At 43.6% G+C, this 20,424-nt stretch overlaps 1 protein-coding gene and 1 pseudogene across 3 annotated transcripts in view; one reads left to right on the top strand and one right to left on the bottom strand.

The window, feature by feature from the left end:
- Nucleotides 1–102: 102 nt before the first annotated feature.
- Tpmt (thiopurine S-methyltransferase) overlaps nucleotides 103–20,424 on the top strand; it is a 23,480-nt gene continuing 3,158 nt past the window's right edge. Inside the window, exons 1-8 of one of the 3 annotated variants that reach the window (XM_052728834.1) lie at nucleotides 103–328; nucleotides 2,980–3,160; nucleotides 4,788–4,880; nucleotides 9,333–9,465; nucleotides 10,894–10,946; nucleotides 13,308–13,382; nucleotides 18,600–18,685; nucleotides 18,772–20,424. The exon at nucleotides 18,772–20,424 is cut by the window's right edge and continues 830 nt beyond it. In XM_052728834.1, the coding sequence (XP_052584794.1) occupies nucleotides 3,024–3,160; nucleotides 4,788–4,880; nucleotides 9,333–9,465; nucleotides 10,894–10,946; nucleotides 13,308–13,382; nucleotides 18,600–18,685; nucleotides 18,772–18,812 (618 nt within the window). In that variant the 5' untranslated portion in view covers nucleotides 103–328; nucleotides 2,980–3,023 and the 3' untranslated portion in view covers nucleotides 18,813–20,424. Of the gene's footprint in view, nucleotides 329–2,961; nucleotides 3,161–4,787; nucleotides 4,881–9,332; nucleotides 9,466–10,893; nucleotides 10,947–13,307; nucleotides 13,383–18,599; nucleotides 18,686–18,771 lie in introns of all 3 variants that reach the window. The other 2 variants (XM_052728833.1, XM_052728832.1) reach the window with 2 other exon arrangements.
- On the bottom strand, nucleotides 15,287–15,421 carry LOC128104886 (uncharacterized; annotated as a pseudogene).

Genomic DNA, 20,424 nt, shown 5'->3' on the forward strand with positions numbered 1-20,424 from the left:
GGGCGAGGCTTTGGTTTGGGGGCGGGGCCTGAGTGGCCTGGGCGGGGTCCTTGTACCGGGGGCGGGGGGTCAATACGACCTAGGCGGGGCCGGAGTGTCTTGGGCGTGGCCTGGCGTGCAGAGGCGTCTGCGCGTTCTGGCCGGGGTTCTCACGCCCCGGCAGGGCCTATAGGACTTGGAGGCCGGACATCTTCTCCGGGGTGTGACCTGTCCATATTGGGCGGGGCCTTCGCCCCTGAGGCGGGGCCTGCGCGTCCTTGCACAGCTCCGGTTGTTGCAGACAGAAGGGCGGGCTAGGGTCTGAGGAAGACAGCTGGGCGCATCCGAGGTAAGTTCCCAGCGGGTGAGTGGTTTTGCTAAGACTGTATGAGCCTGTTACAGTGTTCTTCAGAATGTGTGAAAAGCACGGATGACCCACCTCCCCGCGTCCCGAAGAGGGGCTTCGGGCACCGCAGCAAAAACTGGGAAGAGATCAGAAAGCAAATGCTTTGAGTTCATTGTATTAAGTAGCCTCCGTGCTTAGTGGTGTGTTTCAGAGAATACATGTCCAAGGGTAAAATGCTTCCCTGAACCATACTCGAGATCTGTGGACTTTAGTGAAGTTACTTTTCAGTTTAACGAAATTTAAAAATTAAACAAACGCAGAAGCCAGGCGTTATGGTGCACTCCTGTAACCCAGCACAAGAGAGCTGAGGCAGGAGGAACTCAGTGAGTTAGAGATCAGCCCGGACTACATAGTGAATTCCAGACAGACCCTCTGTTTAAAAAAAAAAAAAAAAAAAAATCCTAAAGCGGAAACAAGTGTTTTTTAGGTACGGAGGCCTTGGACCAATGAGTATGCTGGAAGAGGACATTTATGAGAGGAACTATTGTGGGTTTGTCTTTTCTTATCCTCGTACTTTGCACTTGTATTGTCTTTTATTGTGTTCATAATTTTATTTCTCCAGAAATGAACAGTGAACACCACATTGAGGCACTGTTACTACAGCTAAGTGATTGTATTTATGATACTTTCAGCACCAGATTCGGTGAGAGGGATAGAGCTAGGCAGGGTAAAGATTATGCTTTATTCTGTGTACAGAAGAGCACTTCTCTCTGAGGGCAACTTTTAGTACCACAGTTTCTGATGAGAGAAAATGGGGAAAGAGCAATTCTCTTGCTTTTCTGTATCCACAATAATCCCATACTTCCTGCTGACCTTTCAGAATTCTGGGCTTTGCCCCCTGACATCAGGACCTGGAAAAAGGCTTTTGTTAGTAAATACTTGCTGTGAACTGCATTTTTGTTCCCAGAGTTAATGGGGGTGTCCTTAATCCTAAGCACAGAATCTAAATCATGCAACAAAAGGACATTTCCTTAAATTGCTGCTTTTTGTGACATGTTTGCCATTTCACAAATAAAATCATTACATTCAAGTCACATGGTCACCAGTGGTTTAAAGGGCAGGTCGGAATTCTGGAAAATTTTTTTAGATTTATTTGTTTTACTTTATGTGAACTAAATATCTTACCTGTATGCCTGTATACACAAGCATACATGCCTGCTGGACTGTTGGAACTGGGGTTACAGACCACCATAAGGTACCATGTGGTTTCTGGGAATTGTACCTCGGTCCTTTGCCAAGAACAAGTGCTCTTAACCACTGAACCATCTCTCCAGTCCCCAGAACTGTGGTGTTATATTGCCCTTAATATTGGAAGGGCAGCTGGGAGGCGGCGTGTGCCTTTAATCTCAGAACTCGGGAGGCAGAGCCTGGCGGATCTCTGTGAGTTCAAGACCGTCCTGGCCTACAGAATGAGATCCAGGACAAGCACCAAAACTACATGGAGAAACCCTGTCTCGAAAAACCAAAAATAAAAAAAAAAAAAATTGGAAGGGCAGGCATCTCCTTACATAGTCTAACTGCAATTGCAGGTACATGAAGTTCCTACCCCCTCAGTTCCCTTCTTGTTCATGTTCTTATGCAAATGGGAGCAGGGATGTAGCCCAGTGGCATAGTGCTTGTCTGGAATGTATGAACCCCTAGGTTCAATCTTCAGTACCTTTCCAAAAGCTATGAGAAAGTTATTTGAAAATACAAACTTATGGCGTAGCAATAATATATTGGATCCATGTGTCTATTTTTTTTTTCCTCCCTCCTGAAGCCCTACCAAATGTCAGGACACAGAAAGCAGAGGGCTGCTGGTAAAGGACGGGACAGGTTCAACAGGCTGAGTTCTGATCTAGCCGTGGGGCCAGCCAATGGATGACTATAGGCAGTGCAGAACCCCGAGCCCTCCTCTCCTAACCGCGCTAGCCCCACAAGTGGGAGTAGGAGCGAAACTAGGAAACTAGGGCATTGGATGGTTCAGAAAAGCTAAAATCACAGGCTCCTTTTGTCAACTTCTTACAGCCGGCCTTCTCTTTGTTCCTTCTGTAGCCTTGTAGGGCAGAGTGCAGATTATTCTCTGAGACATCTTTCCTGATATATAACAAGGAAGTGTTTTTAGTCCTATACTCACTGAAATGTAATTTTTGATATGACTTATTGGATGTTGAAAATTGGGTTTTGTTGTTGTTTGGTTGGTTTTGGTTTTTTGTTTGTTTTCATACAGGGTCTCACTGTCACCTTGACTGGCCTGGAACTCACTATGTAAACCAGACTGGCCTTGAACTCACAGAGAGCCTCTTGCCTCTGCCTCCCTAGTGCTAGGATTAAAAGCATATAGCATCATGCCTATCTTGTTTGTTTTTGAGACAAAGTCCTGCTCTGTAGCCTTGGCTGGCCTGGAACCCACTATATAGACCAAGCTGGCCTGGAATTTGCAACAACCCTCTTGCCTCTGTCTCCCAAGTTTGGGGTGCAGGTGGCAACACTCCTGGCTTTGATCTTGATATATTTAAAAAAAACTGTTGTCAAAGGTAAAAGGGTTTTGTACAGTTCATCAATAGAATCACAGTTCCTGAATGACATCATTGCAGATATTTTTTTCCATTTAGGCTCTGGAGACACCAGCCTCTGAGACAAAAATTATCTACAAACTATGGATGATTCAACTTCACCTGATGTGAAAGAACACCCTGATACTGAAGTGCAGAAGAACCGCGTACTAACCCTGGAAGAATGGCAAGATAAGTGGGTGACCCGTCACATCGGATTTCATCAGGAACAAGGGCATCAGTAAGACATGTTTGGTCTCTGACAGAGAAATGCTTTATCAGAAATTGACTGGGGTGAGGGGGCAGTGTGTGCCTCAGTTGGTGGAGATCTCTCTTAGCATGCAGGACACTCTTGGTTTGATCCGCAGCACTGAACAAAACTAGGTGTGGTGGTGTATGCCTGTCATAGCATTTGAGAAATGGGAGCAGGAGGATCAGAAGTTGAAGCTTCATAAGGGAGTTTGAGGCCAGAGCTTGGCTCCATGAGACTTTGTCTCCAGAAGAAAAGAAGAAGAAAAAAAGGGAAAAAGAAAGAAGCTGGCTTTGACAGTAATATACAAATACATTTTGGGGTTTATTTTCAGATACACATTGTAATTGTCTCATATTATGTAGCCTTTCAGAAATCAGAAAGCATCCATAGCATATCATACTTTAATTTCTCTCATTATATAATGATATGACTTACAGACAATGACATCTTAGAGTTATGAAATGCATCTTCATTTTAAAAAATCACCCAAACTTTTGTCATGGTGCTTATACATGCAGCAAATGCTGAAGCAACACGTAAGCTTATGTCGCCACGTGTTCTAAAGTGAAGGTGAGGGCCAGCAAACTGGTTCAGCAGAGGAAGGCACTTGGCACCAACCCTAACAGCCTACATTCCGCCTCTAAGCCCCACTTGATGGAAAGTGAGAACTGACTCTTGGAAGTTGTCCTCTGACCTTTAGACATGTGTCATGACACAGATGTGTACATATATATACACACACACACACAACATAATTTAATTAAAATTAAAGAAAGAAGAGTTAAGCTCATTGAGAGGCTATTCTGTGAAGTACTGAAAATGTACAGGTCCAGAGAACTCCTTCTTAATGTCACTTTCATAAACAAAAGAGTATAAATGTGGTGATCAGTAATAGGTTTTCTGTATCACAATCGCAGTAAGCCAGATCAAGCCAAATTGGAAAAGTAAAAGAACAGGTTTATGTGAGCAAAGCAAGTCCTGGGTGAGTTTTCCAGGCCCAGAAATTGAGGCAAGAGAAGTCACACACTGGAACTAAAGCAGGGAGATTATATATGTTGTAGGCAAGGGGTGATGACTTGTCACCACAAACTGGGTTTGTGCCCAAGTATGGTCAAAAGCTGACCACTTTAGGCAGGGATTTGGGCTGCTGGCAACTTTGGGGGGAGGAGCTGCTGTAACACCAAAAATTAGGAACGGGGCTCTTTGGTGCCTTCCCTTTGATGGAGATTCTCTGAGAGGGTGAGGTTTGGAGAGACAGGAATGGGGCTTTCGGGATCAAGCAGGAGTGAGCTGGAGGTTCCAACTGAACAATTAGGACAGACTTTTCCAAATGTATCACTCAAGGAAATAAGAAGTTATTTCCCAGTCTTGAAAACTCAGGTTGTTAGTCATATTTGATACTAAGTAGCTGTGTAATGAAGCAAGTTCCTTAAGCTTCCCTGTTTCTTTAAGTGTAAACTGGAGGTTGTAATAAGTAACATTGCCTTCTTGTTACATTGTTGGGCGCACTGAGATAATTCATGAGAAGTTTTTAGTGTCATTAATTCTACTCTCCCCTTTCTCTGCATTGACCTAGTTAAAGCAAGCATTGTTGTGACTTTGTTTTTCTCCCCAGGCTATTAAAGAAGCATTTGGATACATTTCTTAAAGGCCAGCATGGACTGAGAGTGTTTTTCCCACTCTGTGGAAAAGCGGTTGAGATGAAATGGTAAGCATTAACTGGTTTTTGTGGAGTAATACTGGGGTGAATATTTAACAGGCTATGTGTAGGTTAAAAAAAGAAAGAAAGAAAAAAACCCATTCTCTGCTGGGGATGTCTTTCTGTATACTGTGAATGTGTTGCTCTGATTGATTGATAAATAAAACACTGGCCAGTAGCCAGGCAGGAAGTATAGTATAGGCGGGATAAGCAGAGAGGAGAATGCTTGGAAGGGAAGGCTGAATCAGGAGACGCTGCTAGCTGCCATGAGAAGCAAGATGTAAAGTACCAGTAAGCCACAAACCATGTGGCAAGTTATAGATTAATAGAAATGGGTTAATTTAAGATATAAAAACTAGATAGCAAGAAGCCTGCCACGGCCATACAGTCTATAAGTAATATAAGTCTCTGTGTGTTTACCTGGGTCTGAGCAGCTGCGACCCAAGCAGGACTGGAGAAGAAACAGCTACAATTCTCAGGGTCAAGTGTGGCAGGACACACCCATAATAGTAATGCTTGGGCGGTGGCAGCAAGAGGATCAGGAATTCAAGGCCAGCCTTGGCTACATGCAAGTTTAAGGGCTGCTGGGCTAGGTGAGACTCTGTCTCAAAAAGCCAATCAAGCAAACATACAAAGATCAATAACAAAATCCCATTCTCAAATACAAGTGTCTTTATTTTTAGGAGACTCTGTGATAGTTATAAAATTAGAGATACTATTTCCAAACAAGAATGTAAACTGAGTCAGGCCTGACCTTGTCTTTCTGCATTTTGTTTCAAAGGCCAAAAAAAAAAACCCCAAAATATTGGGGGGAGCACCTGAGGATTTAGCACAGTTGGTAGAGCACTTGTCTAGCATGTACAAGGCCCTGGGTTCAGTCCCCAGCATTGCTTAAAACTAGGGTGGTGGTACACACCTGTGATCTTGGCAATTAGGGAGTGAATTATTTTGGAATGAACAGCCTCCTTTTTCATATCTCCTGGATCTCTGTATGTGACTTAATGTCTATATGGAGCTTAGAAATTTCAATAACTATGGATATTTGAAATGGAAGACAACAGAAAAACACAAACTGTAACACAAGCTTTTAGCAGGGCAGTGTTTATAGTCCAGAGTTCAGCTCAACCCTCCCTTCCTCCCAGGAGCAAACAGAGGTTTTTGTTATTGTGAGTCACTGTTACAAAACCAGTGAACCGTCCTCTACAAAAAGAACTCACCCTAATTAACAAGCCACCTTTACTTCAGGGTTACCCTGAGTCACAACCCTAGAAACTACTTTTTACATAGAACGCTGCTGTCATGATAATACACAGCCACAAACACATCCTCCAAGATGTGTATTTGCTGAAGAACGTAAGTGTTGAGGACTTCTATCTACCACTGAGCAGGAAAGAACAAAAGATTGGAGGGAAAAAGGGTAGTGAAAACAAAATAGACTTACTTTCAAATGCTCCACCTCCCCCCATGTAAATACCAGTGATCTACCCACAAAACATATGCATTTGGATTTTAGTCTCCAATAGAGAGAGTGAAATTTTTGCAGCCCACACTGTCTCAACTCGTAGCTAAGAGCATATATTAAATGGCTGTTACGGGACTAGCCAGAAAGCTCTGTGGCTAAGAGCATCTGCCACTCCTTCAGAGGACTCCCATTCAATTCCCAGTACCCACATCAGGTGGCTCCCAACCGCCTCTAACACCCTCTTCCAGCCTCTGTGAACACACACACAGCGTACATACAGAGACATACACATACTCATAAATAAAGAATTGACAAAAATTTTAAATGGTTATTATAACCTGATATTCAAGTGTGGCCATGAAATTAAGAATTATATTTCTTATTAGGCCCATGTTTTAATGGGTTCTTGTCAAACCAGAAGAGACTGATTTTTGCAACCTACCTATGAGAAAACAACTCCATAAACAGAAATGGTAATTCTGTGGCTGGAGCAGAGATTTTAGGCAACATTAATGAAACTATATAGCTAGCTAGCTAGATGTTTATTGGATATTTTGGGGGTCTCAATCCATTTGTAACAAAAAAAATTCAAGGTTTGGGGATGTAATTCAGTAGGAGAGTCCTTGCCTAACATCCACAGGCTCAGGCTTCATTTCCCAAAACTGCAAAATAATAATAAAATTGGAATAAAAATACAGAATCAAGCTACTGTAATTGCATGTAAGTTATCATCTTAGAGAAATTTTCACTCACGTAACTGACCTGTGTATGTACAAACATTGAATATGAGCAGATAAACTAACTAGGAACAGGGGCCACAAAGCATTAAAATGAGAGATTGACATTATGTTAGGGTCTCACTTTTGCCCTATTTGTATCCAGGCAACGCTGCATGTGTTGACTGGGAAATAAGAATATATGCAGTCAATTTGGATAACCTTTGCTTATATTCTGTAACTTCAAAAACATGTACAAAGAATGAAAACAACAGTCTCTATATGCTAGATTACCAATTCCCTGGGCAGTATAAAAGACAAGTTATTAGTATGTTTCATTTTAGAACTATAAATAGTCCATGCTCTGCCCACGTTGGGAGCATGCACTCTTGCGTAGATAATAGGCACAGTCCATCTTGTTCTTGTTTTGAAATGTGCCCTCCATTCTCAGTTAATGTATGAAAGAATGGTTGGAACGTCATGTGACACTCACCTTTGGTCACCCGTGATTTCCTCTGAAGAAGACATCAGATGAGAGGCAAACTCAGCCACGATGAGTTAAACTGTGTATGAACAGACTAAATCCACATGTATGCTGTTCAAACAGTGCCCTGCTACTCAGTTTGCCCCCAGGCCCAGCCTTTCCCCTCCACACTTGGTGTTAGAAGCTCACCATTCAGTTCCCCTCATCCCATCACGTCACAGCAGTACACACAGAGCAGTTCCCAACACCCACCTTTTAAAACCGACTCCATCAGATGGTAGTGCTCCACTGTACTTTTTATCCAACTGTGACACTGGCAGGTGTGTGTGTGTGTGTGTGTGTGTGTGTGTGTGTGTGTGTGTGTGTGTGATATGTATGTGTACTTGTATGTTCAGATACACGTGTGCTATCCAAAGTCCACCTTATTTGGTGGACTTATTTGGTGATCTCCACCTTATTTTAAAGACAGGATCTCTCACTGAACCTGGAGTCTGCTGACAGGCCCCAGGGATCCTCTCGGCACTGGCGTTGCAGGTATGGGCTGCCATGCCTGGCTTTCTCTGTGGGTGCTGGGGATCTGAACTCAGGTCCTCATGCTTGAGAATAAGCACTTTGCCCACTGAGCCTTTGCCTCATTCCTAATTTTTGGTTTTGTTGTGTTTTTTAAAGATTTATTTGAACTATATGTTAATTGGTGTGTGCACATGAGTGCTGTTGCCCTTGGAGGTCAGAAAAGGGCATCAGATTCCCTGGAGCTGGAGTTACAGGCCATTGTGAGTCACTTGATACTGGTGCAGGGAGCTGAACTCGGATCTTCTTCAAGGGCAGCAAGTGCTCTTCACCCCTGGGCTATTTCTCCAGCCCCCATTGTGGGTCTTTGAGACAGGGTCTCCTGTAGCTCAAGCTAGTGTCAAACTCATTGTATGGCTGTGAGGCTTTGAACCCCTGATCCTCCTGCCTCCACTTCCCAAGTGCTGGAATTACAAGCCTGTGCCCCCATGCTCAGCTCACAAAGGTTTTCATATTGTTTCCTAAGCCTCACTTTCCCATCAGCCTTGTGAATTTTTTGCATAGTGTAGTAACATTTAGCTAGGCTTGTACTCTATTACAGCAGAACTGACTAGTTTTTATGTAATTTGATATAAACATATTTCTGTCTCAATATTTGTGCACCTGCTACTGTTTGCCTTCTAAGACTTCTGGTACTGTTTAAGATCCTCAAAATGTGAAATCTATAACTATAGAGCTCATTAGCTATTTGTGTATGGTAATGAGATTCATTTTTCCAATTATGTTTATTGTTAATAAATGGAAATTATAGGATTATTACCAAAAATGCACAAAATACCTCAAGTTTGCAACTCTAATATGGCAACTACTAGCCACATGTGGCAATTTTTAAAAATTCATTTAATTATAATTTTTTCAATTTTGATGATTTTTTTTTTCGAGACAGGGTTTTTCTGTGTAACCTCAGCTGTCCTGGAACCTGCTTTGTAGACCAGGCTGGCCTTGAACTCATAGAGATTCACCTGCCTCTGCCTCCCAAATGCTGACATTAAAGGCGTGCGCCACCACCACCCATTTTTTAAATTTTGAAACAGAGTCTTGCTGAATAGTCTAGCGTGCCCTCAATCCCAAGATCTTTATCTTCCTCAGTACTAGAATTGGCAATATGATGTCATGCCGGACTTGGTTACCGAGTTGTATTCCCAGCCAGAGGGACTATCTGTTTATTATGGTTTTTATTCTGTGCTGTATATGAAGTAAAGTTGAGGTGCAACTGTGTTTTTCTGCAGGTTTGCAGACCAGGGCCACACTGTAGTTGGTGTAGAAATTAGTGAAATTGGGATTCGGGAATTTTTTGCAGAACAGAATCTTTCGTACACAGAGGAACCACTCAATGAAATTGCTGGTGCCAAGTTATTTAAGGTTTGTATCGATTGTGGTGACTAGTTATTTCCATGCCTCACCAAAAATGACTTTTTCCCACGAGTTCTTAAGATGTTAAACCAATGTCAAATGGCTGCTCTTTACCACAGATCACCTACGTGTTATGCACTATGACGAGCCAGGGCTTCCAATCACCTACGTGTTATCCACTGTGATGAGCCAGGGCTTCACATTACCTATGTGTTATACACTGTGACGAGCCAGGGCTTCAGATTACCTACATGTTTATACATTGTGACGAGCCAGGGCTTCAGATCACCTACGTGTTATATACTGTGATGAGCCAGGGCTTCAGATCACCTACGTGTTATACACTGTGATGAGCCAGGGCTTCAGATCACCTATGTGTTATATACTGTGATGAGCCAGGGCTTCAGATCCCCTACATGTTATACACTGTGATGAGCCAGGGCTTCACATTACCTATGTGTTATACACTGTGATAAGCTAGGGCTTCAGCATATAAATGGCAGCTCAGCCCTTGGAAGGTGGAGGCAGGAGGATCATGAATTCAAGACTTGCTGGGGGATGTCTTTCTGTACACTGTGAATATATGCTGTTCCCATTGGTTAATAAATAAGCTGCTTTGGCCTATGGCAAGGTAGCTTAGAGACAGGCAGGAAACCCAAGGAGAGAGACAGGAAAGAGAAAGGTGGAGTGGGGGAGATGCCAGACTACCATCCTAGGAGCAACATGTAATGGGATGCAGGTAAAGCCACGGAACATGTGGTGATAGATAAGTAGTTATAGGTTGAGTTAAACTATAAGAGCTAGCTAGCAAGAGGCCTGCCAGAGGCCATATAGTTGATAATTAATATTAAGCCTCTGAATGATTATTTTATAAGTGGGGCCGGGCAGGATGGAGGAACTCAGGACCATAGGGCCAGGTGGGACCTGAGAAAACATATGGCTACAAAGGCAAGTCTAGGTTACATAGTGAGATTTTTCTCTCAAAACAAAAGATAATAGATAGACAAATATTAAAGATAAATGATAGAATTAGAGCTAAACATAGAGATGATAGTTTGGTACATAGATGATGAATAATAGCTGAATCGATATTAGGAATAGATATATAGATGTAGAATATATATGTGCATATATCATGGTGCACATGTAGAGGTTAGTGTGCAGCTTGTGGGAGTCAGCTCTCTCCTTCCATCCTGTAGGGCCCAGGGATTAAACCCGGTTGTCAGGCCTGGCTGCAACCTTCCCCTCTGAGCTATCTGGCCGGCCCCATCCAGGTTTTAAAAGAAAATATAAGTTACAGTTAAACTCCAATAAAGTTACTGTGTTTAATGTGTGTTCCCTCTATCTCCTTGGCTTTGTCTGAGCCCTGTTTCCTTTCCTTGACCATTTAAAAATTACCTAGCTAAGTGTAAAAATGTTTTCATTGTTTTATTACAGAGCTCTTCGGGGAATATCTCATTGTACTGCTGTAGCCTGTTTGATCTTCCCAGGTAGGACTGGGTGCTCTATCTGCACCATTATGTGAGTGTGTGAGTGAGTGTGAATGAGTGGGTGGGCGAGTGTGAGTGTGACTGAGTGATCCCTTGCACCACTGTGTATTACGTGTGAGAGAGTGAATGAGTGTGTGTATGTAAATGTGAATGTGTGAGTATGTAAGAGTGAAGTTGTGTGTATGTGTGAAAGTGTGAGTGGGACATGGAAGTATATGTGTAAATGTGTGCAAGTGCATATGTGTCTGAATGTTAGTATGTGTTTAGCTATGTGACTGAGTGCTCTATCCGTACCATTTTGTATGTGAGTGTGTGTGAGTGTATGTGAACGAATGTGTGAGAGTGTGAGTACATATTTGAATGTGTACATGCTATGGCACATGGGTGGCAGTCAGGGGACAACCTTAGATGCCAGTCCTTGCCTACCACCCTGTTTGAGACAGGGTTTCATGGCCACTGTGTACTCCAGAGTCGCTGGCCTTTATACTTGTTGGATTCTCCTGCCTCCATCTCCCATCTCACCATAAGAGCACTGCTCTTGCAAACATGTCTTGCTTTTACATGAGCTCTGGCTATCCGAACGCACGCCCTTGTGCTTCTGTGGTAAGTGCTTTACCCATCCACTTGTTCATTTAAAAAGGGATGGTGGCACACGCCTTAACACAGTGCTTAAAACAGGCAAATCTCGAGCCGGGCGGTGGTGGCGCACGCCTTTAATCCCAGCACTCAGGAGGCAGAGGCCAGCCTGGGCTACCAAGTGAGTTCCAGGAAAAGGCGCAAAGCTACACAGAGAAACCCTGTCTCGAAAAACCAAAAAAAAAAAAAACAAAAAAAAAAAAAAACAGGCAAATCTCTGTGAGTTGGAGGCCAACCCAATCTAGATAGCAAGTTTCAGGCTCCAGCAAGATGGCTCAGAGAGTAAAAATGCCTGCCATGCAAGTCTGATGACCTAGGTTCAGTTCCCAAAGCCCATGGTAGAAGGAAGAACTAACTCCTGAATGTTGTCCTCTGACCTCCATGTGCATACCTTAGTATGCATGTGCTTGCACACACATACACACCACACATAATAACAATGAGTAATAACAGTAACAATGAAGGTGGGTCTTGTTAGGCCCTGCTGGGGTGGAATGGGGAATCTGTTCACCACTCCTGTCTACCTCTGCAGCAACAAGAATTATTGTCCTACAACTGTTCTTACCAAACCCCCATCTTTCCACTTCATGGGGTGTGGGAGCCCATTTCCAGGTTCCTCGTGGCTTTACTCAGCAGATCTGCATAGAGAGGATGATTAGGACTACAGGCCTGAGTGCAGGTGTCTGAGATGGTCTGCACTTGGCTGTGCTGGGGGAGGAGGTCTTTTGCTCCACCCCTTGGCGTCTCTATAAAAACCCTTGGGCAGAGACAGGGCCCGTTGGAATAGGTTCCAGGCCCTCTTGAGGCTATCCTGTATTTTCTATCTGTTTATTTCCACAATCTAAATCCTTCTATCTAATATTTCCTGCTGCTCTCACTCAAGAAAACTCTGGGGAGCTGTGGGGTTGGTGGGAAAATGCCCTGCAATGGGGATAGCTCTCAAACTTTCCAAATCATTATTATGATCCAGAACAGCTAAAGAAAGGAGAGGAAAACTGTGTTGTCCACCTGGCACCTGAGCCTGTAACCAAATGAATTACAAGGCGCAGGAGGCAATATGGTACCTGACAGAGCCTGATGCCTGAGCCAGGGGCAGGGAACAGAGCTGTCACTCACTGCCTGCTGTGGGATATGTGCACACTGTGTGAAGATGTATTGCTATGATTGGTGTAATAAAAAGCTGGATGGCCAATAGCTAGGCAGGAGGTATAGGCAGGACTTCCAGGCAGAGAGAGAACTCTGGGAAGAAGAAAGGCAGAATCTCCAGCAAGACACAGAGAGGAAGGAGGAAGTGATAGATGGAAGAGAGATAACACCATGTGGGAGAATGTACATTGATATAAATGGGTTAATTTAAGTTATAAGAGCTAGCCTAAGCTAAAGGTCGAGCTTTCATAATAAATAATAAGTATCTATATCATTATTTGTGAGCTGTCAGCAGATTAGAAAGCTTGGTACAGCTGCCCTCTGTCCTCTCTCTTTTCCCAAGTCACAACAAAACAAGGAGACTGCTGTGGGAGTTAGGAAGTGGACAGTCCCCTTAGTCCACAGTTAGGTGGGTCAGTATACCCCTCTAAAGTCTATAAAGAAAAGCCAACATTTGATCCTGATACCTTGATGATGGGTGAGGTCCCAACATGTCCCCTGGGGAACACCAGACATCTTGTTTGATATTTGACCTTTTTTAGACAAAATGTAACAACTTTTCTCCTCTCTTTTGAGCAGAGTGAATATTGGCAAGTTTGACAGGATTTGGGATAGAGGATCATTAGTGGCTATCAATCCAGGTGACCATGATCGGTAAGTTGGTTTCTGAAAAGTTTTTGCACCACAATAAACTTCTCCATCGATGCAGCAATCCAAATCAGACCAAATTAGAAAAAATTCCCAGTTTAATGATGATTCTCCGGCCCCCCAGAGAGGAGACAAGGACAAGAGACTGAAAAACCAAGTGTCTACTTTCTGGGGGGGCAGTTTAAATACCCTGTGGGAGTGGTCTTGAGCATCTCTGGGGGAGGAGCTGTGTTTGGAGGGACTTTCTGAGGTGCAGGGTCTGGGCAGAGAGGTGGGCCTTCCACCAGCACAGTTTCTTCACTTGTTTTGGTTTTCTTTGTGTTTACCTGAGTTTGAGGGAAGCTAAAGAATGTGTGATGCCAATGGTTCTGTCACTTTGCAAGCTCTGCTGCCTTGTGCTGTGGTTCTCTAAGCCTCAGTTTACTCCTCCGCAACCTGAGACCATTTCTGCTAGCACCATCACTGTGGCTAACAGCTGTTGGACTCTTGTCCTGTGCCAGGCATTGTTTGGAATATTCAGTGTGTGTTAACACATTTAACTAGCCTGACAGCCCTATGACATAGATGCTGTCTTGATTTCAATTTGCACATGAGAAATTTAAGGTCAAAGAGACGTGTCCCAACTTAGGCAGCTAGTACCTGACAGTTAAGCTTCTAACCTGCTGAGTTTGCTCAGATCTCCACATCACATGACCTTGAAGAGTTGCTGTAGGAATTCAAAGAAAAGAAATATGGTGATCATATTTATACCTAGCTTTACTAGAAAGCAAAATTAAGAAAGCATTCGAAGCCGGGCGGTGGTGGCGCACGCCTTTAATCCCAGCACTCGGGAGGCAGAGCCAGGCGGATCTCTGTGAGTTCGAGGCCAGCCTGGGCTACCAAGTGAGTTCCAGGAGAGGCGCAAAGCTACACAGAGAAACCCTGTCTCGAAAAAACCAAAAAAAAAAAAAAAAAAAAAAAAAGAAAGCATTCGAGGGAAATGCAATCCCTTTTTCCTGTGTAAATAATGCCACATATGTGTCTCCTTGGATTTGACAGGTTAGATATTGAATTACTCATTAAATAGAGGCAGGCTCTTAACACATGGCCAAAAAGTTCAAGCTCTGAGTCAGGGACATATATTTTTTTTAATTAAAAAAAATCAATTGCATTATATGTAAGGCTATTGCCAAACCTAATCTTTGAAAATTAGAACATCCACACCAGAAATATACATATTTTCTTTCTTTCACTGATAATTTCTCTCTCTCTCTCCTCTCCTCTCATTTTCCTACCTACATCCCACCCCACTCTGCTTCCTCATCTGGGCTTTTCTCTGCAATGCTTGCCCCTGAATGATCACTGTATTCTGTTCCTTGTATTCAGCTTTCTAATAACTATTTATTACATTCCCATTAGATTCTTAGATGTAAGAGGTCACATATAATGGCAGGAAGCACCGCCTCCTTCAGGTCCTATAGCCCAAGGTCATAGGTGGAGCATATACCACTACATTTCCCCTTTTTGTCTAAATAAGAAGGTTCTAAACTTAATGCAAACTATATACAATAAGAATGATTATCAAATATTGTCCAGGAAAAACAAAGGGTAATAACATAAACAAAAATGGAACTATAAGAACAAGAACAACATCAAACAAGAAAGACATGCTAAATGTCCAGATCATAGGTAAATGGCAAATTACCAAGATTATTTTGATAGCTGTCCTGTCCTGAAGATTCTAACTTTAGTATCTAAAATGTTCTTAGCTAAGATATGAGAGGATTATAACTGTAACTATCTAGTCTTCAACTCCATCAAAGACCTGAGAAGGAACATAATAATACCTGAGAAAACGGAAAATGCAAGCAAGCAAATTCCGAAATTCTTGTGAGAATAGACAAAGGCAGCTGGCAGTCTGGACAGTCACCTAAAGTTTCTCAGCATCGTTGGGGCATTCAATTTGGCTACAGGCCTAGAATATCTGACAGATTATTTTTAGAAGTGGGACTTTTTGATAAGAACAGATACTACACTTGATCTTAGCCAAAAGGCCGAGAAGCTATAGAAGCAGGAATTTTGAAAGACCATCTTACTCTGTCTTGGCAAGGTTCAGTAGTCACTTCTCCTTGTGTCTTGCTCATCCAGAAAGGACAGCATTCATACTGTCAACAGTTGAGGCAAGGGCAGTTCTTTGTCCAGCAGGCCATTTTGTGCCAAGAAGAAGATAAACTTCTAAACAGAAATGTCTTAGAAGCCCAACATTCACTTGGGATCAGATCGGGGTCAGGTGCTGGGGAAGTGGGCATGGCTTTTGCCATGACAGTTCTGTTACCCAGCTCTTCCAAATATCCACATCACATTTCTAGTGAGTGCTCTGCATTTGTCCTTCATCAGCTCAAAGTATCACTTGAAACTCCTGCATCTTCATATCACACTATATTTGTGGACCACATTCAGTTCTGCAAAATGCTTAAGTCAGTAGCTATTTCCTGAACCCCCTCCAGCATGTTCTTCTGTTTCTTTGGGCTTAGTCCCTTCATGGATTTTGGTTTGCTCTATGAAAGTCCACAGGATGGCAGGGAGAGAGCAGGATATTGAGTTCAGACCAAAGGGAAAACAGGTCCATTGGGCTCAGTTGTTCCCTCAGTATTGGACTTGATCCACATTTAATGCTGGTAAGTGTAGCTAGAGTTTTGCTGCTGGCCACCCGGCTAGCTCAGTCGGTAGAGCATGAGACTCTTAATCTCAGGGTCGTGGGTTCGAGCCCCACATTGGGCGCCATTTGTAGCTTGAGTTTTCCTGCCTGGCCCACAGTCAGGACAGACTCTCTCACCCGCCAGTCCCAAGCCGCTCAAACCCGATCAAGTAAACACAGAGACTTATATTGGTTACAAACTGTATGGCTGTGGCAGGCTTCTTGCTAACTGTTCTTACAGCTTAAATTAATCCATTTCTATTAGTCTATACCTTGCCACATGGCTTGTGGCTTACCGGTACTTTACATCTTCCTTATCCTGATGGCGGCTGGCAGTGTCTCTCTGACTCAGCCTTCCACTTCCCAGCTCTATTCTCCTTCTTGTCCCGCCTATACTTCCTGCCTGGCCACTGCCAATCAGTGATTTATTCATTGACCAATCAGCAACACATTTGACATATAGACCATCCCACAGGTAAGTCTCTGTAATTATTGTGACTAAATAAAGAAAATTAAGCTATACATTACGCAAGACAAGTGCACTGTTTCCTGCAATTGCTCTTCTGTCCTTAGCTGTGAAGGCCACCCTAGTGGACTCTGACCCTCTTTGTTCATGGCTAACAAGGCAAGTGACACCCAAGGGGAGGCTTACTTAGAGAATCAAGCTTTAGCTTGGCCAGAGAGTCTAGATCCTCCCTAGTCCCCCGCTCTGCCTCTTCCTCCCCCACCCTCCTCTCGGGGTGTGTGTGGTCACAGGGGAAGCACACTCAGGAGCATGTTGGATATTGTTATCAGAATTAATTCTGGTTTGCTTGTGTATATGCACATGCACATCTGTGTGTGTGTATGCACACACGGTGGATGACCGTCGAGGTCAGAAGAGGGCATTGGATACCCAGGAGCTGAACATGCAGGCAGTTGTGAGCCCAACAGTGTGCATGCTAGGAACCAGGCTTCGGTCCTCCACCAAGCGGCTGTGCTCTCTCTGAGCCATCTCTCCAGCCCACTTTCTGGATGGCTTTTTTGATACTGATTGAAAGTCCACATTCCAAGAGGATCGATGGCTGTCAATCCATCAGATTGTTCCAAGAGACATGGCTGAGCCACTCTGATGGGTCACCGTCCTAGGGACAGTTTTTCCTTACACCTCTCAAGAACAAGAATCTTGTTCTTAAGACTGCGCTGACCAGCCTGCACTATAGATTTAAACTACCTTGGGGGTGGGGGTGTCAGAAAGTTAAAAAGTGAAGAATTCTGCTCAAAAGATTGTTTTCTTTCTTTCTTTTTTTTTTTTTATTTAAAAATTTTTTTGAAGATAGGGTCTCAAGATGAAACCAAGGCTATCCTCAAACTCATGTATAGCCCAAGCTGACCTGGAATTTGTGGTGCTCCTGCCTCTGCCTCCCAGCTGCTAAGACTGTGGGTGTGCATCACCACCCTTAGCATGCTTCTGCCATTTCTCTTCTCACACATCTGACTCACTGACGACACTCAGCCTCCTCAGCTCCAAGCATCACTCAGCACCTTTCACCATGGCCACCACGGCTGACTTACTCAGTGTGTCGCTCACTCTTTGTGGCACCCACTAACAGACCATCTACAGCACTGGTGGCTAATGCCGTATTTATAGAACTTGGATTGTCTGTCACCTCAAACTTACCTGCACACTAGTCTCACGGCTCCATCAAACCAGATGAAAGGGATTCTGTTTTGCCCCTCCTCACATGTATGCCTCTAGAGATGTCCTAGTCACGTGGGATATTTGTTAACTGTCAGCAACTGAGCCCAACAGCAGACTTACTGAGTCACTCAGTGGGCAGAGCACACACACACACACACACACACACATCAAAAAACAAAACAAAACCCTGCCTAGCACGCACAAAGCTCATGTTCCCACCCTCAGCATGCCATAAACTTATGTGGTATCGCATGCCTATAATCCCAGCATTTAGAAAGTGGATTAGAAATTCAAGGTCAATGTAGCCATAGTGAATTTGAGGCCAACCTGGGGCACAAGAACCAGGTCATCTTAGTTGCTATGAAGAGACAACATGAGCAAGGCAGCTTATAAAAGAAAGCATTTAATTGGGGGCTTGCTTACAGTTTCAGAGACTTAGTCTATGACCATCATGGTGGAGACATGGCTGCAGGTAGACAGGCATGGCACTGGAGCAGTAGCTGAGAGCTCACATCCTGATCTGCAGAAGGCAGAGAGGAAGAGGGAGAGGAGAGAGACTGGGCCTATCTGTGCCTGGCATGGACTTTTGAAACCACAGAGCCCACCCCCAGTGACACACCTCCTCCAACAAGGCCACACTTCCTAATGCTTCCCAAACAATTCCACCAATTGGGGACCAGTATTCAAATCTGTGAGCCCATGGGGGCCATTCTTATTCAAACCACCACACAGGTTTATATGTTTATTAGGAGAATTTCACTACAGATAGTAATATATAGTAAATGCTGGCTTCCTTCATTACCTCTTGCCCCCTCCAGCCTCTGTCTAGAGAAATGAAACATAATTTTTTTTGTGCTCTTTCTAGCTATGCAGATATTATACTGTCCCTACTGAGAAAAGGGTTTCAGTACTTCGTGGCTGTCCTTTCTTATGATCCAACGAAATATGCAGGTAACATTTGCTTTGTTTTGTTTGCCTAATTTCATGATTTAATTCTATGTATGTGTAAGGATTTTTTTTCCTATCTTCTCTCATAGGATGTACACTGCTTGTGTGCATGGAGACAATTCTGGGCTAATGAGAACAGGAAACCTTTGTGCTCTTCCACACTGTCCATGTTTTCTTATATTCCTTTCCTGTTTTGTTCATCAGTCATATTTCAAACTGTGGAAGGGGGAAATGGATGATCCTAATGTAAAGAGATATCGCAAGAGCCCTAGAGTAGAAGAAAGAAATGTGGGTGCCCTGCCCTGGGCATTGGGTGACTATGCTGCCCCTGAGTTGGAGCTGCATGAAGCTAATGTTGATACACCCTCAAATACCTCTCAGACAGGTGGGGAAGAGGCATGAGGAGCTGTGGGGGTTCTAGGGAAATCTCTCAAATAGTGTTTTTTGTTTTGTTTTGTTTTGTTTTTAAAACATGGTCTTACTTTAAAGCTCAGCCTGGTCTGGAACTTACAATGTAGCCTAGGCTAGCTTTAAACTCAAGAAGATCTCTGCGCTTCAGTCTCCAGTCTCCATGCAAGCAACTTCCAAAAAAGTACCTGGACTGTAGACCTGAGCCCCCACACCTATCTTATATGTTATCTATTATATGCTACTACATTCTCTCTGATTTTTTTTTTTTTTGGTGTGTGTGTGTATGTATAACATTTGGCGTCAGTGAGGATCAAACCCAGGGCATTATGGGTGCTAGGCAAGCCCTCTCTCACTGAGCTTCATCCCTGGCCTGACTATTTTCAATCCCTAAAAAGGTTGTTTCATCTGACTCATTGTAGGCAGGGTTTTCCTGTCCCACAGCCACTTTCAAATAATTATTCAGAGGCTTAATATTAATTACAAATGCTCGGCCAATAGCTCAGGCTTATTACTGACTAGCTCTTACATTTGAAGTTAACCCATATTCCTTATTTACACTCTACCACATGGCAGCATCTTTATTAGCATGGCACATTCCATCTGCATCTGGCTGGTGACTCCAGACTCTACCCTTTGTCCTCCCAGCATTCTCAGTTTGGCTCTCCTGCCTAACCTTATTCTGTCCAGCTATTGGCCAGTCAGCTTCTTTATTAAACCAGTCGCAGAGACATATCTTCACACAATGTAAAGGAATATTCCACAGCAGCTCATTTTGTTGCACTGGGAGGAAGCTTTTACAGCACTGAGGATGGACCCCAGGGCCTTCCAGGTGCCAGGCAAGCGCTGTCCCACTGAGCCACCTCCCAGCCTTGGACACTGGAGCTTAGTGTTTGCCTTGGACAGGCTTGTATTTTCATGAAGGAGTTAAAATCAAGTATTCAGACTTCTAATGGGTAAGAATCCTGGTGGTTTTCTTGTTGGGGGAGGAGGATGTTGTTTGGTTGGTCGGCTGGTTTTGAGGCAATGTCTCATGATGAAGCCCACACTGGCCTCACACTCAGTATCCTTCTCCCTCCATCCCAAGTGCTGAAACCGCACCTGGTTCCCTGGGGTGGGTTGGTGGTTTTTGAGAGGGGTGGTTTTATGTAGCCCAGGCTGGCCTCGAACTCTTGATCCTGCCCCCTTGACTTCCTAAGCATTAGGATTACAGGTATGAACTAGCATGTCTGGCGTTGTTTGATTTTTAATTGAGCTTTAAAAAAACAACAACAGTGCCCTATCTTATTAATATTTATGTATGGTAGTCTTTTGTTGTTCTGTTTGAAAACCTT

Source organism: Peromyscus californicus, unplaced genomic scaffold (assembly GCF_007827085.1).
Source record: "Peromyscus californicus insignis strain IS unplaced genomic scaffold, ASM782708v3 Scaffold_8__1_contigs__length_139910024, whole genome shotgun sequence".
In the NCBI taxonomy this organism is placed as follows: Eukaryota; Metazoa; Chordata; class Mammalia; order Rodentia; family Cricetidae; genus Peromyscus; species Peromyscus californicus.